This window comes from Panthera uncia, chromosome D4 (genome assembly GCF_023721935.1).
Source record: "Panthera uncia isolate 11264 chromosome D4, Puncia_PCG_1.0, whole genome shotgun sequence".
Lineage (NCBI taxonomy): Eukaryota > Metazoa > Chordata > Mammalia > Carnivora > Felidae > Panthera > Panthera uncia.
In genome coordinates this window covers 40547939-40565961 of record NC_064807.1, presented here as the reverse complement: position 1 = coordinate 40565961, position 18023 = coordinate 40547939, and the positions used below count along the sequence as shown (strand labels likewise).

The window sequence follows — 18023 nt, the reverse complement described above, 5'->3', positions numbered from 1 at the left end:
TTTGCCAGTGTACGTTGTAATCTCAACAAACGTGTTGGACTGCCCTCATGGAGCTTAAATTCTAGAAGGGAAGACAGATATTAATCAAGTATTCACACAGATGAATAAATACATTTATACGTAATAGATTATAGATAAGTTGCAGATAAATATTCACAACTGTCTTAAGTGCTATGACAGAAAAACCCCTTGTGAAGCAGGAAACTAATGGGGAACTTGACTGGGAGATGAGGGCAGCTGCCCTCAGGAATAGAAGTAGTATTCGAGTTAAAATCTGAAAGATGAGCAAGAGTTAAGAGTGTACAGTGGGGGTTGAATGGTGGGCAGACTGAAGGGCTCTGCCCAAAGATTGCCTGACTGAATGGGATTATAATTCAAGGTTCTCGGTCATACGGAGAGTTCACACAGACCTGGGTCGGCTTCCTGTGGCTTTATTAGTTCAGTGTCTTTAGGCAGGGTACTGAATTATCTCCACCTTAGTTTCCTCATTTGTGAAATAAAGGTAATGATAGTGCTAACCTCACGGTATTTTCTGAGGATTAAGAGAGTTAATGTTTGTAAAGTATGTGACATTAGTAAGTAGAAAATGGCAAATATCCAGTAAGTCTAGCTATTATTAATGATACTAGGTAATAGGTTACTGTTAAAAAATTTTAAATCCTACCTTTGGAAGAAGAAAAGACAGAGGAATAAAAAGAGATGATTGCTTCTCTAGCCCTTTTGAGGGCTTCCTTCTCTTCTTAGGGTCTTTCCTCTACACCTACTGCCCACAAACTCTGTCAAGTCCCTGAACACAGGGACTCTGCCATCCGTTTCTTGCCACTTAACACAGTACTTGGCTCCAAAATAATGGTTTTTGCAAAATGATAGTATTTGAAGCTGGAAGAGGGGATAGAATTGCCAAAATAAAAAATGAGAGAGCCTGGCCGTGGGAAACACCTGTATTTATTTACAGTGGAGAATGAGTGAGAAGTTGTTGCCAGTGAAACTAGGATCGTTGGTCTCTACAGCCCAGGAATGAAGGAAGAGTGCCGGAAGCTGCACTGTGGTCTCGGAAGACCAGGAGAGTAGAAAAAGGGACCAAAATTCATGAGAACATTCCTTTTGGAGAAAGTTTCAGGAACGTGTGGGACAGAAACCAGATTGCAAAATTAAAATGTAGGTGGTTGTGCGCAAGTGGAAGCAGTAGGTGTTGGGTGCATGGATTTTTCTTTCAAGAAATCCATGGTAAAGGTAAGCAGAAAGAATAATTACTTTTAATAAGTTGCAGGCTTAAGAAAATTTATCATTGTTATTGTTCTGGGGATTTGTCAATGCTGATCATGTAAGAACTGAGAAAAGAAAAACAGAGCACTCCTGATGAGTCATGGAGGGGTTGATAACCTGAGATAGCCAGACCTGCATGAAGATCCCTGATATATAGGTGGGAACAGTCTGACAGTATATACTGTCTACTCCTTTCCTGGTGTCCCCTTTCTGCCACCTCATCGTCATCTCTGGATTTTCTATAGTTGAGAGTGCTCAGCAGTGAGTGGGAGGAACTCACATGTTGGCTGAATGAAGGAAGACATGAATATGCTCACAAAAATGAAAGCTTATCCATTTCTACTCTTCCCAGCTGTCTCCTTGTAAAGCATGTGCATTTTTGAGGCTTAACTGCTTTTGATAATTTTATGATAATTTATTTTCTTTAAGTGTGGGTGAGTTGGCAAGTGATCACATTGGTTCTGTTTTGTTGTGAATAAATAGTATGTCAAAGTTTTATGCTGTTTCAAAAATGTTATTTAGAATAAAACTTCCTTTGAAGCCACAATAGTCTCTTACTCAAAATATTTATTTAGACCATATTGTTTAAATATATATAATTCCCTTAAGGAACAATTGTAGTCTATAAAAATCTGAATTTAAAACAAGTAGACCTTCTGGAATTCATAGAAATACAAAATGGATATTCCAGTGTTTAAGTGTTTATATACAAAAGGAGTTGAGGTGTTCCAATGTTTGTGTGTTTAGGTACAAAAAGAGTAGAATTCATAAAAAAAGGATGATGAACTTAATTCCCAAATGTGCCAGATGTATAAAGTTACTTAGGTAGAGAAAATATTTAAATCATAAACTGGTTTAGAGCAAATGAATAAATGATTTAATCAGTGAATAAATAATTATACATAAAAATAAAGCAAATCTATAGTCTCTTAATTTGTTCTGTCCTGAATGTAGCAATAATTAAAATTGACAAAAGTGTGCTTTAAACACAATATAAAATTAGGCTATTTTTGTAAAATAATTAAATATTAACAAAGTAATGATTTAAAACATGTATATCTTTTATGCTGGGGTTAACGTATAATCCTTGAGAAATCATTTTATTGGGAATTTTTAAATTTTGGTAAAGCAGAGGTGATTTTTTTTGGTATATTTTTGAAAGCTTTTATTAAAGCTGTTCAGATTACATGAATATTTTCATTTCAATGTGGTTGCCATATCTGAATTTATAATTATATAGTTTGTGAAGTGCATTTTTTTTTCTTTAGTAGAAACACCTCCCTCTAAACTAAACTGTTTTGTTTGGGTTTGGGTTTTTTGACCATATTACAGTCAAGTTGTGAGTTCATTAACTAATGAACATGTTATTTAAAGAAGCTCTTTCTAACCTGTTACATTCTGATATATTGCTCAGTCAGTAAACTATTGAAATTGAAATAAGAAACTTTGGGAGAATTATTTCCTCATATAACCTACAAATATATATATTATTCTTGCTTAGTCAGCATTTCCTTTGGTGTTCCTATTTCTTATTAGTAATTCTTCAAATCACGATACATAAAGCAAAGTTTCACAACCTGGCTAATACATAATTGGACTGTTGACATTGGAAGACAAACCCTGAAATACCAGGCAGATTATACAATTGTGTGTTTCCCCAGTGGTAATGGAGCAGCAAATTAGAGGTGGAGGTGAACTAAGGAAGGAGTCTATCGTGAAGACAGACTCTTATTGCAAACCGAACAGGGAAACTATAGATTTAATGTTCATTAGTGAAAGTGAAATACTTTCCAAACTTGCCTGATAAGGGACAGTAAAACCTGTCCAGTTTTACTCTCTGTAAATGGAATTGGCCCAGCAGTGTTGACAATATCTAAAATACTGTCTGTTATAAGTGAGACAGTTTATATAAAAATCCAAAATGGAATATGAGCTCTAGGAGTATGAGCATCTGGAAGCTGTGTAAGTGAGCATAACTTTCAGTTGTAGAACTGCAGTTTCAGGTAGTTGCAGCCTCTCCTCCAAACACCACTCCCCCACCCCAAATCAGTAAGCATTGATTGCATCTAAAGTTGTAGAGCCATCTTTTCCTGGCAGTTCAAATAGTTACAGTAGGTTGTTAATCTGTGAATGATCGGACTAAGTCCCTTCTGTCTTCAGAATTTCCATGCAAATTAGAACTAAATATATGAGATAAATTTATTAAGTGTGGTCTAGGAGCATAAGGTCAGCTTTTGCACAAGTTTTAAGCATAGGTTTTTATCCATAAAAAGTTACACTTCATTTATGCTAATTTTCTGTGGATTCACTTTATAATATAAACTGGTAAAACGTTTTTAGAAAGTAATCGTAAAGAAAGTTTTTTGAGTGTGTTTTTCAGTTTTCTAAGATCCAGTTGGATTGTTACCAATATAAGATGTTTGCATAAATGGCTTTTCCTATTCCATATATGATCTAAAAACAAATTGAAACTTCGTTTCTTACATCACCATTAAAGTAAAAGGAATGTTGTTTTGTATTTTTCAAAATAGGAATGAAAATGAAATTAATATATCAAAATGGAAAAACAAGGAATTGGAAAGTAGATAAATAATACCAGAAGTATGTTAGATTTTATTGAGCCAATAGGGATGTCTTTCAAAGTGTATCTGAAAGATTAACAAAGCATCTAAGTGAAACTCAGCAGAAGAGAAGTAACATTCTAATAATAATATTTGTATGTCATGTTTTACTTTCACCAACATTTCACTTGAGCATTATTGTAGTAGAATGTATTTTCCTGCATTATTGCCAAGTGGATAAACTTAAATGGGAATATATAGTAGCAGCAATATTTTTTTCTGTTTGGGATCCCTAGCGTTACAAATCAAGCATCTTGTAGAATACATAATCCTTTATTCTTATTCTGCTTGGTCTACGTTTCTAATTTAAAGGTTAAATATGAATGGCATGAAACATTCTATTAGTGTGTGAGCTTTGTTTTCTTACATTTTTTTTGGTAAGAGATTTTGATGCTTTCCAAATTTATTTTTAAAACACTCCAGGCCCCTACCAACATAAAGCCTTTAAAAATGGAAGTGGATGTTATTTATTAAAGTGGTAAAGAAATACAGTACCTTTGAACAGATGCTGATCCTTTTTTTTCCTCTATTTTTCAGGCCATCCGTTGCACACTGGTAAACTGCACGTGTGAATGTTTTCAACCAGGGAAGATTAACCTGAGGACTTGCGATCAGTGTAAACATGGCTGGGTGGCACATGGTGAGGAAAATCTGGACTTTTCTTCCTGTTCTTGTTAGGTTCATGTGAATGTGCGTATTTTTTCAGAGCAGTCACTGCCCTGGAGAAGAGAGGGGTCAGCTGTGCTCCAAGAGCTAGTTAACATGCAGGCTGCAGCTCTCAAACAGCATATTCTCGGCTCTAAGGAGTAAGTCTAGGCAAGCAGTTCTTAGCAGAAGGCTGCGATGTTTATAGGACAGTTGGGCCGTGGGGTTCTGACTGAACGTAGCAGCAGCCAGCAAGCACCAGGCCTGATGGAAACTCAAACATACCACAGTTGGCCTTTCAGGGCCTGTACCTCAGAAGGAGGCTGGCAAACCCTCTTTGCTTGAGGAGAATTCGTCGATGACTGCTCACCCTTGTCGTATGCTTTTGAGGCTGCATTTATCCTCCCAGATGTTAAATTTTGTATGGTCCAAGGTGAGTGAGAGAGTGAACGGGAACATTGTTTGGCTAGTATCTGAAAAAATAATGTGTAAATACCCCCTTTCAGTGCTCATCGGGATTGGAGGTGGCCGGTGTTGAATGGGGGCTCTGCATCGGTGTGTCACCTGAGGGTGACCCATGGCCGTGGCTGCAAGTGTTGCTGCTTTTTGCCAGATGCACAGAGCTGTTCCATCAGTGTGGAACATTGAGCATTTAGTATGTTCTTATGTATGGTTTATGTGTTTTATGTTCAGGCAAAAAGAGACTTAGAAAATAAGCAGACATTTTCTTCCTAGAATGTAGAATTTTTAAAGATAGGTGATGTTTATAAAAGAAATCTTGGCTTGAGATTTTTTTGACAGCCTGGGGTATTGGCTTCTCAGTCGACATATTCTTCATTCCCAAACTGTGCCAAATATCCAGTGGGTTGTATTTTTATAAATGTCTTGTTATTCTAGCAAGATCTGAAGTAACAACACTGGGCCATGCCTTTGAAATGCTTTTAATTTATCATGTACCTTGCTTGTTAGGGTGTGTATGTTGGCATTGTGGGGACATTTCAGCCACATTTCTGTGTGTGAGATCGAGAAGGGATAGGTAGGGTAGCAGGAGAGGAATACCCTGGAAGGGGTGTGCCTGGCAGGCAGAGCCACGGTCCTTCAGTGCCTCCAGGAATGGAACTCCTTCCTGTTTCATTAGCAGGGCCAAAATCTGAAACGTCTCTCAGTCTAGTTTTGAACAACAGATGAGCTGCTGTTAAACTTTTGTAGTCTATGCGTGTCACTGCATTCGATGATTTCTTCTCTCTTCCGTATTCATTTCCTAGGGTTGTTGTAACAAAATACCACAGACTGGGTTGCTTAAATCAGAAATTTGTTTTCCCACAGTTCCAGAGGCTAGAAGTCCAAAATCAGGGTGGTTTCATTCTGAGGACTCTTCCTGACTTGCAGATGCCCTCATGTTGTGTCCTCAAATGGTCTTTCTTCTGTGGATGCATACCCCTGGTGTCTGTTTGCATCTCAATGTCTTCTTGTTCTAAGAACACCAATCAGATTGGATCAGGGCCCACTCTATTGGTTTTATTTTAACTTAACCAACCTGTTTTTTTTTTAATGTTTATTTTTGAGAGAAAGAGAGCAAGCATGTGCCGGGTACATGAGGGAGGAAACAGGGGAGGGACAGAGAGGGACAGTGAGAATCCCAAGTAGCCTCCATGCTGTCAGTGCAGAGCCCGACACAGGGCTCCGATGCAGGGTTCAAACTCACAAACCAAAATCAAGAGTTGGATCTTTAACCAGTTGAGCCACCCAGGTGCCCCTAAAGCTTAATCAGCCTTTTTAAAGGCTCAGTCTCCAAATATAGTCACATTCTGAAGTACCAGGGATTAAGGCTTTCAAGGTATGCATTTTGGGGGAAACACAACTCAGCCCATAACACTTCCTAAATATCCTTCTTTCCCTGAGTAAGTGTTGGCTTTACTAGGTAATAGGTACTAGAGCTTATGTGCCAAGCCCGTCAAGACTCACAGAGGCAGTATGGAGTCACATCCTGGCTCTGCAACTTCAGTGGCTCATAGTTGAGCATCTCTGCAGGTCCGCCTCCTTATCTGTAATATAGGATTAATAATACCTACTTTGAGGATTGTTGTGAGAATTAAAGATAAAGCATATGAAGACTTTCAAATAAATAATACTGTGTTGAAAGTAAGAACCTGAACAATGGGTAAGCAATAAAAGTAGGTCGATCAGTTAAACAAAAGACTTTTCATTCATTCAGCTCCCTTTTTTTCCAAAGCCATCTGTGTTCCCATCATCTGTCTATGGTGGTAGCCTTGTGAGTATAAAAGTTTACTGTGTCACCAGTTTGTTTTACCTATCCAACTGCCACATGCATATTACATTAGTAGTGTAATGGGGTGAGGTGGGAGAAGAAATATTTCTTCTTTCTCGAATAAAATAAATTATTCGTAGCCAATGGTTGTTACTGAGACTTTCTGAAGGATGTGATTTTTCACTAAACTTGAATAAGGCATTTCTGTTATATTGGGCTGTGCTTTTTCTACTGTGTCCTTAGAAATCCTGGGTTTCTGTGATATTAATTGTAGAGTTTCCCAAGTCTGTCTTTCTCTCACCACTGTTAATACCTTGATCTCTCTTCCCCCCTCTCCTCCTTCAACTGTGTATCCATATACAACTCCAGATATGTACGGGGTGCCTGGGTGGCTCAGTTGGTTAAACATCCGAATCCTGGTTTCGGCTCAGGTCATGATCTCATAGTTTGTGGGTTTGAGCCCCACATCGGGCTCTGTACTGACTTAGGATTCTCTCTCTCTCCCTCTCTCTCTCTGCCGCTCCCTCACTTGTGCTCTCTCTGTGTCTCAAAATAAACGAATAAACGTAAAAAAAAAAAAAAACAGCGACAACAACTCTATGAGGCACCTGAGTGGCTCAGTCTATTGAGTGTCCGACTTCAGCTCAGGTCATGATCTTGAGCCCTGCATCAGGTGCTCTGCTGTCAGCGTGGAGCCCACTTTGGATCCTCTGTCCCCGTCTCTCTCTCTGCCCCATCCCCGCACTCTCTCTCTCACACACACACACACACTCTTAAAAATAAAATAAAACATTAAAAAAAAAAAAAACCCAGCCAACTCCAAATATGTATGTGCAGACTTACAAACCCCACTCTTCCTGTACTCATTAGGACAAATACGATAGTGAAGGATTGGCTTCCAGCTTTTGAGTTGGCAGTGGGATGAGAGCACCCACTCTTTTTGCCCCTGGCATTCCAACTAGTTGCTTCATTCTCTCCCCCTGCACAGAAAACCCTGAAATCATATCTCTAGTGATTTCTGTGCAGAGGTGAAACACAGCAGCCTTCCTGGTTGCCTTATTCAGTACGGTTTCCTATGCACGAGGAGGAAATTACTTGTTTTTTTTAGTGTGTGATTTTTCTCTGAAAGTGGATGTAACAGGAGTGAGACTACTGAGACACATCTCATAGAATTATTGTATCGCATCGCTAAACATACTCCACCTGTTAATTGTATTAAAAAAATATTTGCTGCTAAAAGATAAAGATAACCAAATGTCAAATCTAGTGTTCTCTATAAAAAGAACACCTTTTACAAACTTGATGGACTCTTTTGAACAAATATGTTCCTATATCTCTTTATAGTTTCTTTGTAAGATGTTGGATTTCATGGGCCATTATATCACACATACGCATGTGCATGCGCGCGCGCGCACACACACACACACACACACACACACACACACACACTCTTCCATAGCCTTACACATTTATTCTCTAACCTGCTTCAATTGTTGACATTAGCTCCTTTACAGTAATCTTGAGAAAGATGTTTTAAAAATTAAAGGGAGTGAGTGATTAATTCATCATACTATAACACCTGGGTTTTGAAATTATGCACTGGGCCGTGTGCTTTCTACAGATTACTTCCTTGAAATCTTTAGCACCTTTGAGTCAGAGAGGAAAAAACCCTAAACAGTTCCTTGACTACCAATAGGTATTTCCCACTGAATTAATAAAGGATTTCCTGTTCTTTCTCCCCATTAATGAATTTCAGCTCTTTCACTTAGGTAATAGAAAGCAGGGCTTTATTGAATTTAACTTTTATTTCAAAACAAGCTTTCTTTGGTATACGATCTCCATACCTATAATGCGTAATAACCCAGAGTTTCTAAGTTTGTAAATTTCTGTTCAGAGTTCTTGGATAAAGGACTCCAGCATACTGCCAGCTAATTCATTTAACAACTATTTTTTCCTACCTCTATTTGCATTATCTTTTCTGTGTGTTTCCTTCATTTGCCTAAGATATAGAGTGAGTTTTGAAAAAAATTAAAATAAAATTTCCTACAAGTTTTAATTTTCCTTGGTTCAAAAGTGCCAAAATAAGATACCAGGATAAGTAAGAGCAGCAATGGGCTTCTTTACTGGTGACATAAATGTTTATGTTGGTAGAAATTTAGTTTGTTGCATTTTGACCCTTTCCCACCATACTAGAGTAGTAATTCAACCATTCACAGAATTAAAGCTTCAGCCAAAGATTTTTTTTTTTTTAATTTTTTTTTTCAACGTTTTTTATTTATTTTTGGGACAGAGAGAGACAGAGCATGAACGGGGGAGGGGCAGAGAGAGAGAGAGACACAGAATCGGAAACAGGCTCCAGGCTCCGAGCCATCAGCCCAGAGCCTGACGCGGGGCTCGAACTCACGGACCGTGAGATCGTGACCTGGCTTCAGCCAAAGATTTTACATAGTCTTAGAAATTAGCAAGTATTGCTAGTACATACCCATACTGGGTAAGTTGTATGGGGAGGGTGGTAGGGATAGTGCTTCTTTCTAACGAGAAGTGTTACTAATAGGACTTTGTTGCCTTTGTAAAAAAAAAAAACAAAAAACAAAACAAAACTGGAGTATAGGGGTTGAGAACTATAGTACTAAGTCACTTCTGTTATTTATCATTTGCAAATGAGTTTTAATGCCTGTATTCTAGATGAAGATTTCATTTCTAAACCATTAAGATAGAGTAGTACAAATAAAAAAAATAGTAAATTATGTTCTAAATGATTTTAGTAAATATCTAGTGATAATCCAAGACAACTGGAAATTTTTTTTCTTTTATGTTGGGTTGTATTTGATTTGTGTATTTGAGAAAAGAGGTGGGCAGATTTTAGAAAGGTAATGTATTTAGAATTTTTTCCTTTACTAGATCAGTAATTTTTACTTCCAACAAAGCCCATTTGTTAAAACTACCTTTAAAAAAAATCCACTGTCTCTTAGTGTGTCTCATAAGCATTTGGCAAGGAGATGAGGCTTGATGAATAAAAAATATATTACACAGCTTAATGAACCCCACAGCAGCTTTCTCGGTACAAATTATTTCCTTTATAGAATACTCTGATTTAAACCAAAAGCATGCACCATTCCAACAAGCTGCATGAATGATAGAATTTTCATTCACTTCCAAGTGATCTGAATTAACACTAGTGTTATTTCCTTTGGCTAAGGTCTGCCTGTAAGAACGCTTGTTGCACCAGAATTCTTGAGACCTTTCTTTTATTATGTTCTATAAATGGGATTTCTCTTTACTACTTGCAGTTCATTCAAGGAGAAGATAGTCCTATGTTATTACTTCAATTATTTGGTCATCAAGCCAGCTGCCTTCCTGCTCATATCCAAACTATTCAGATTTTTTTTTAAATGTAAAACGAGCAGGCTAGGCCTGCATCATCTGGATCATCAATGAAGAGATATTTAGTAAGCATCTATCATAGATAAAGTACTGTATCAGGTGTCCTTCAGCTCCTCAGTTCTGTGCCACAGGAGATAGCAGTATAAAGTTAATTTAGTGTCCTATAGTAACCAGTTTTATGGTTTAATGTACTGTAAGACTTAATATTCATATAATCCATTAATTTCAAACCTCTTTTGTAATTCACTGGAAGTAATTTTTCTTTTTTTTTCTCATCATCATTGAATTTGAATTCTCAGCTTTTACTTGATATATCTTATCAGAACAGGGGTATTTACAGAGACCCTGCCCCAAATAGAAATATAAGACCTCCCATTAAATTTGAATTTCAGGTAAACAATGAATAGGTTTTTTTTTTGTTTTTTTAGGATAAGCCTATACCTGCAAATTTAGCTCAGTGGTCCTGTATTTTTATTTGCTAAAACTGGCAAGCATACATCTAACAACATTCTAGTGAGGCTTAATTTGCGTATTTAAATCTTAAATCAGGGCCATTGGTTCTGAACATTCTGTAATCAGAAGCCTTTTGATTATGTCAGTCTTACATTTAGCACCACGAGATCTCAGCATTCTGTTTACAAATTCCTCAAATTTGTTGGCGCCCTGGTACTTTACAAGGATTTAAGCGGAGCGGATCAAAAGCAGTAGTTTTCATTTTATCCCATGAAAAGTCACATGTCTTTATTATTTGTCCCAGTCTATGCTCTTCTTATGAATTGTCTAAACATCTGTGGAAGTCGTTTATTCCCAACTGGTAACTCTGTAATATTCTCCCTGACTTGAGTCCAAAGCCCAGTATAATTAATGTAGTAATAACTTTTCCTTCTTCCTCCTTTCTTCCCTAGTTTTCTCTCTTCACACCCCAAATAGATGTCTTTTATCATAAGTAATAAAGCATGACATTTCTGTGACATCATGCTCATTCCAAATAACAGTTTCTGTATGATAATTCGTACATTTTTCATGATTGAGCGAGGAGGGTGATTAAAACTGAGTCTCTTCTGACAAAGGAAAGGTAATCCTCCCAGATATTAACCTACAAGAAAGCTCTGAACCTCCCTTTAATTGACCTGGAGATTGTCCCAATAAGAGTGAATTTTGCTTTGGGAGAGACTTGTTGCAGGAGGCTGTTTTGTTTAGGATTTGATGAAAAGTGTAAGAAAGGTACTAGCTTGAGTCCTTAGCACAGGGCAGTAAAGACCAGCTTTGCAAGTGAGAACTTGATCCTTTGGGGAAGATGTAGGTGTTCATGCTTCCAGGGCTTTACCTAGAAACAATGTGGATAGGAACACCATATTCCTCTTCCTCTGGTACGCTGCTTTGGAAAAGGTGGGAACTAATGTAGTATGTGTTTAAAAGAATCCAGGTAGACTTAGTTCTTCCAGATTAGGATACTGAAACCTGGCTTGCCTAGCTGCAAAATTCTTTTCTAGTTAGAGAAACTGGCTTTTTGGTGCCTCCTAGCTCTGGTAAGGCAGTTGGGTCCCCGATCTCTCCATGGACAAAGTCGTTGATCATCTCTCTGGTTATTTTTATTTTAAAGAGCAAAAATAAGGCCATTTTGCTGCCTGGCACAGGAGCCTTCTTTGCTTGACCTGAGGGCACCGTGCCCTCTTCTGCTTTTCTCCTTTACTCCCTGATCACAGCTGATAAGCTTTAAAGGGAGGCCATCCTCACAAATGCAAAGGTTGGGTGCCTGATTAATGGCATTAACTATATTCTTATTGTGTCCCTGAGCTGCTTATTTTGATTTGTTTCTTAGTCTGCCTACCTTTGGGATGGTGCTTTGAACTCCCTAAAATTTTTCGTTTTTAATCACAGCACAAACAGTGCCTCCCCCTCAAAGTCCTGGGCTCTCTGCCTGTTAGCTCCCCATGTTTTGTTTTTTTTTTTTTTTTTTTTTTCCTAGCTTCTTACTCAGATGGAACATAAGATGAGTCTGGTAAATTCTGGCCTCTAAAGTATGCAGTGCCAGTCCGCTACTAAGGAGTTTCTAGGGAGGATCTTGAGATTGAAACATACAGGGCTGGAGCCCCAGGATATGAAGAAGTTTCAGAATCATAAATGGGAGGCATGATAGAAAAGTAGGGAAGAGTGCAGTTCTGTTTAAGTTCCTGTGCTGCTCTTACCACCTACTATCAGCAGAACTTTGGCCAAGTTACATAATCTCTATTTTCTCATCTGTGAAACGTGGATAATGATAGCACCTAGTTTGTAGGGTTCTTCCTAGGATTAAATGAGATAATCTACTTAATAGTGTTGGTTATTGTTATTTCTGAACTCTTCTAGAAGTACAACTTCAACCTCTGAGGGCATGACAGACATGTTTTAATATCGTTTAGTGGTTAAAAGTTGGCTTTGCCAGATGGTGGTCAAATCTCATCTCCGTCCCTAGTTAGTAAGCCTCAGTTCTTTTATCTGTAAATGTAAATAATAACAGAAATATACTTAAATATCACAGCAAGGTTTTGAGGAAGATTAAAGGGAAGAGTAGACTTAATACCAGTGATAATATCCAGAGCCTCACTTTTAAGGTGCAGGTGGTGTGAGCTTCTTTCCCTTCTAGGGAAGGTTTTCTTCAGTGCCCAGTGGCAAAGTTTAGGTTACCAGTTCTTTTGGCTGTGGGGCCAAGTGTTCCCTAGGTGAAGTTGTTTTCCCCAGTAAATCCAGTACAGTTCCATTCCTTCCATTTCCCCTAACGTGTCATTTGAGCCCTTATTTGAACAGAAATCAGAAACACTTTTTCCCAGAGGTCACATTTTGAGGAAGTGTGGACCAGTTAAAATGAATTATAAGAGTATTTATCTGTTCAAAGTCTAAAACCAGAAGTAGATTAATTTTAGGCAGATTTCAGGCTACTTTTGCCCATTTTCACACCTATCTTGCATGTGAAGTGTTCTGATGGGCTAACCACTTTATCATTTTATTGTACTTTATTACATCATAAATTTTTATATCTTGCTAACGATCCTACAGGAAGCTTAATTGTTTATAGGAACATCTTAATTAACTGGAGTTCACCAGGTTAAGCAGAACACAAATTGAAGGAGTTATAAATGAAACACTCAACTCCTCTCATTTTATTCAGGATGCTCTGTTCAGATATACGAGGAGATTTCCTTGGGGCATAAGGACCCAGTATGCCTCAGCAATATCATGTTGATACTCTCAACCATCCTTCTTTCTGCTGTGTCATAGTGATGACTTTTTCTAAGCATGGGCCCTCCCCCTACCCTTTATTGAAGAGTGGATGAGGTAAATAAGGCAATTCAGAGGAATTCTGACTTGTATTCTGGGAGGCATAAAATGTTGCTTATGCATCCCATTCCTTACCAGTTTTGCCTTCTAGGAGGGTGGTAGGTGTTTGTAATTCTTCAAAAGCTTCTTGCATTTATCTGTTACTAGTTAGTGAGCGTGTAGCCAAAGCCCTGTATAGAAAGTATTTTAAGGTGTTACTGTCACAACTGGGTAGAGTCATAAGCAGTGTCTGTTAAGGGGCCCGGTAGTAAGGTCTCGCTCTCCCTGGAGTTCAGGGAGATCCTAATTTTGGCCTCTTAGGCCTCTCAGCCAGCTTGTATGGTCAGGCAGGTGACAGTACAAATGCAAGCTCAAACCCATCTAAATGAAAGGACAGTGTTGTTGGGCCTTAAATTCAATTTGCCAAGGAATGCAAAGGTAACTCTAGACCTGGCTGTCCAATCAAGAAGCCACTCTTATGGATGTGAGCACTTGACATGCAGCTAGTCCAAATTGAGACATGTTGTAAATATAACGTATACACTGGATTTTGGAAATGTCATCTTAAAAAAATGTAAAATACTACAGTAATAATGGTCCATACCTATTGGTAATACTTTTGAGATACTGGGTTAAATAAAATATATTCTTAAAAATTAGTTTCATTGTTTGTTTTTTACCTTTTAAAAGAGACTAAAAAATTAAAGTACCGGACTTGAATTCTATTTCTATTAGACATAGCTGTTCTAGGCCCTCGGTATGAGATCATGTATTTGGAGGCCTGAAGCTTAGGTTAGAGTGGTTTACTGGTAGAGCAGTTAGAATTGGTGTGAGAATCCTAAAAACCGAAACCTGAGGCTCTTGTCCTCCCTTCACTCATCACTGTCAGCTCTTTCCCAGTCCTTCGAGCTTTCACACTTGCTGCACTATTGATCATGTCCAGTCTTTCCTCTGCCCTTTTCCTCGGGGAAGAGGGATCCCCCTTGCCCCTAGGAGCAATTAAGTGTTCCCTTCTGAATGAGCTCAGCACACTTCACGGAGACCAGAGGGTCGTTTCTGTGTAATACTGATCCCTCTACTAGCTTGGGAGCTCAAGGAGGGCACTTCTTCATCTCTGTGCTGATACCCACTGCGGCATTGCCCACATGGGAGCACAGGAACAAAGGTTTGCGGAAACTCCTAAGTGTATCTAAGAGTCTCTGACTCCTAATTGCCATTTCTTTTCCAGCAGCCTCTTCCATGCTAAGTGGTAAGCACAACTGCAGACAGCTTGCCTTTAGAGTCTGTATTTCTCTTTTGCAGCCTTTCTGTTCTCACCTTTTGCTGTTTTCTTCTGTCTTTAAACAACAAAACAAGTGAAAGGTAGGTAGGAGGTTTTAGCAGCCTGACTAGCCAGGAAGTAAATTTTAGAGAAGTTCAATTTGTTTGATCATTAACAGATGTTGGCATTTTGGTCTTATTCAGAAGGTACAGTTTTGAGTGAAATATCTTCCAGTTTTATTTAGTAGTTCTTCAGTACTCCTTTGCCTGCAAAAATCTGATGGATAGAAATTCTCCCCTCCTCTCTTTGGTTGTCCATGTTTTCCACTATCAGTAAAAATTAAAAAACAAATCAACTTCTAGCATAAAAGAAAACACCTGTTTGGCTTGGAGAAATTGGCCAGGGAGGTCTTTTCTCTGACAGGCCAAAAGCGACCATCACAGGGCCCCTTATAAAAAAAAAAAAAAAAAGACATTTTTTTTTTCTTTATTTCATGTGAGCATTGGCAGAAACTCTGACAAGCAGTTCTTCATATTTTATTATGTTCTTGTCTGCAGAATCTCTGTCAGGCAAAAACCTTGTCAGCGGAAAACCTGTCGTAGGATCAGAGGAGACAAAAACAGGTGTCACACAGGCAGTCAAAACTGAAGGAAAAAAAAGATTAGGCTAAAGAGAGAGAGGCAGACAATTACATTAATGCCATTGCTTTTATCTTATAGATGTGTGTTATTATCTCGGGGTGCTGAGTGCGCAATTGCCTCAAAGAAAAGTAGACAGGAGACAAGGGGAAACTTGATAGTTATTAACTGAAGAGGCAGTGTGTCAAAGCTGGATGGGGTTCAAAGTTTTGCAAAGGAAAAAAACTGCAGGCAGCAAGCAACGGCTGTGCGGTTCTGCTTTTGGCTACATAAACCTAGTAGCAATCTAACATTTTCTACTTGGAAACAGATCATAGAGAGAAAAATTAATGAAAGATTTCATTTGGAATTTTTTGGGGTAACATTTATCCTATGTACATGTGACTGAATCATAATCTTTTCTCTCTTATAAAATCTTGCCACAATGTGAGGCATGGTGAGGCATGAAGACAGGCATTTGTCAGTTCAGCTGCGTTGTTTGGATATGTTTAAAACACCTATTATCAACACACTTTTAATTAAAAAAAAGCTATTAAGAAGCCCTTTTACTAAGTGTGAACATCTGTACATGCAAGCTGTAAATTAGGAGATCACATATGTGTGCCTCAGTCAGAGACTAAATGAAGTTGGCAAGTGTTTTCTAGTACTGGTTTTTAAATACAGTAAAAAAATCTAAAGGAAAAGTTGCTACGTTTTAAAATTTGGATTTATTTTTATGATTGTGCCTTTTAGTACTAATTAATAGAACTTTTCTTCTATGTAGAAGTTAGGGCCATTGTTATTAACAAATTGGTAACCAGAATTCAAAGAGCTGACCAATGTCTCCCCTCTTTCTTTGTTCACATCTTTTCAAGAGACCTGACTTCTTTTCTGAGAGTTTGGGCTCATTAAATATTGGTGGTGATATAAAATAGTTTCATTTTGCCGATGGCTCAAACTCTGAAAGATATTTAGCTTGTTGATAGCTCCTACATGTCAAACAGCTGACCAGTAACTTTTGGCTGGGATGGCAACTTTAAGTTTCCTGGTCTGCTTAATCATACAATGATCATGTTAGTGGAAAAATCAGCAAGGATTGCTCTAGCCCTTAACATTTTCTGTTCATGCATTTAACGGTTAGTTTAGATTTTTCCTAAGACTGCCTTCTTAACCCCTTTTTTATGAACAAATCTTTATATAGGGTCTTTTATCCCTCCAGTCACAGATGCAAAGCAGCTTGATACTTGATACATGCATTAAGCAAATCCAGCAATCCAGAAGAAAACACATAGGAGTGTCAAAAGTGTGTGTGATAGCCCAGAGTTTTAAGGGATTATGTTGGGGGAATAAAAAAAAAAGATAAAGATTGATTATAGATTTGGAATGAGATTTCAGGCTGACTTACTGGGAGAGGGAAGGAAAAATACTTGTGACACAAAGGTGATGTGTATTAAAAAAAAAAAGACTATAATCATTTCTTTCTTTCAGGTATTTCCTACCAGATGCTGGCTTTTTGTATTATTTTTCTCTCTCGGTTTTGAAATAGTTCTTCACTGTATGTGATAGAGTTTAAAGCATATGTTGCATAAAAAATAAATATGCCTTGCATTTATAATGTTTCCTTAATGAAATTCTTATATACATATATGCTACTTTAAGAAAATTAAGTATTTAAAGCTAATAAATTGGGAGTAGGGTAATTACTCTCTTGCAGAAGAGTACATTTTTTGTATAATAAAACGACTTGATATCATGTTTTCAAGTAATATATTTCAATAGTTACTTTTAAAACAAGATATGTTTTGTAGTCAGTGTACATTTAATTCATTTTTCTGTAAATTAAATAAAGCAAGGTTTGTGTAGTCTGCTTTCAGCTAGCCTTGGTGACCAGAGTTCGGATAGAACAGCAAGAGTAGAAACAATCCCCCAACCTGGTTGCAGCAAGTAGATTCAATTACCAAATCTCTTCCTAGTTTTACTGTCAAGTTTGTAGATTAAATTTTCTCTTTTCCCCTTAACCACTTCTCATGAAGTTGCTGTAAATGAGGAAAGACATGCCCCCAAAAGTGGGCCATGTAAGGAAGAAGGAGAAGAAATAAAACCAAGGAATTATTTAATCTACTAGCCAAGAGAGTGAGCTCCTGCATAACCAAGCGTTGACAGTCTACTTTTATGTGTGCCTCAGTCAGACTTTAATGATTTCCAAAGTCTGTTGTGAAGACTTTATTATGCATAAGGCCACAGGGGGGAAATGCCAATCAGTTTGAAATATTACTACATAATCTCAAGTGGAGCTCAAATTTTACCCTGGAATAATTGTAGGTGTTTGTGTGTGCATATCCATATATTCTGAAAGCTAAATGTCAACTAGGGATGATTAAAATCCATAGGATGGTGGGACCTCATTGGTACTACTCTTGTCCCCCTTTCCTTGCTACAGATTAGAATCACATTCGTAATGAACCAGAAGAGTATTCATATACTTATCCCTCATGTAGGAAGGGACAAGAAAAAATCAAGAGCCATTCACATAAGGCATGATAAGGTATAGTAATGTAATTGGAGTTTATGGAGGCTCAGTAGGTTTTTGTTTTATTTTACTTAAAAACACTGACACACTGTTTGTTCAAGGAAAAAAATAAACCCTTCGCACATAAGGGCTG

The 18023-nt window shown here is 37.9% G+C and overlaps 1 protein-coding gene across 5 annotated transcripts in view; it reads left to right on the top strand.

The window, feature by feature from the left end:
* The window catches only part of BNC2 (basonuclin 2), a 432990-nt gene that overhangs the window by 274224 nt on the left and 140743 nt on the right, over window positions 1–18023 (top strand). For all 5 annotated transcript variants that reach the window (XM_049618060.1, XM_049618382.1, XM_049618149.1 and 2 more), the window contains one exon: window positions 4425–4527. In XM_049618060.1, the coding sequence (XP_049474017.1) occupies window positions 4425–4527 (103 nt within the window). The remainder of the gene's footprint in view (window positions 1–4424; window positions 4528–18023) is intronic.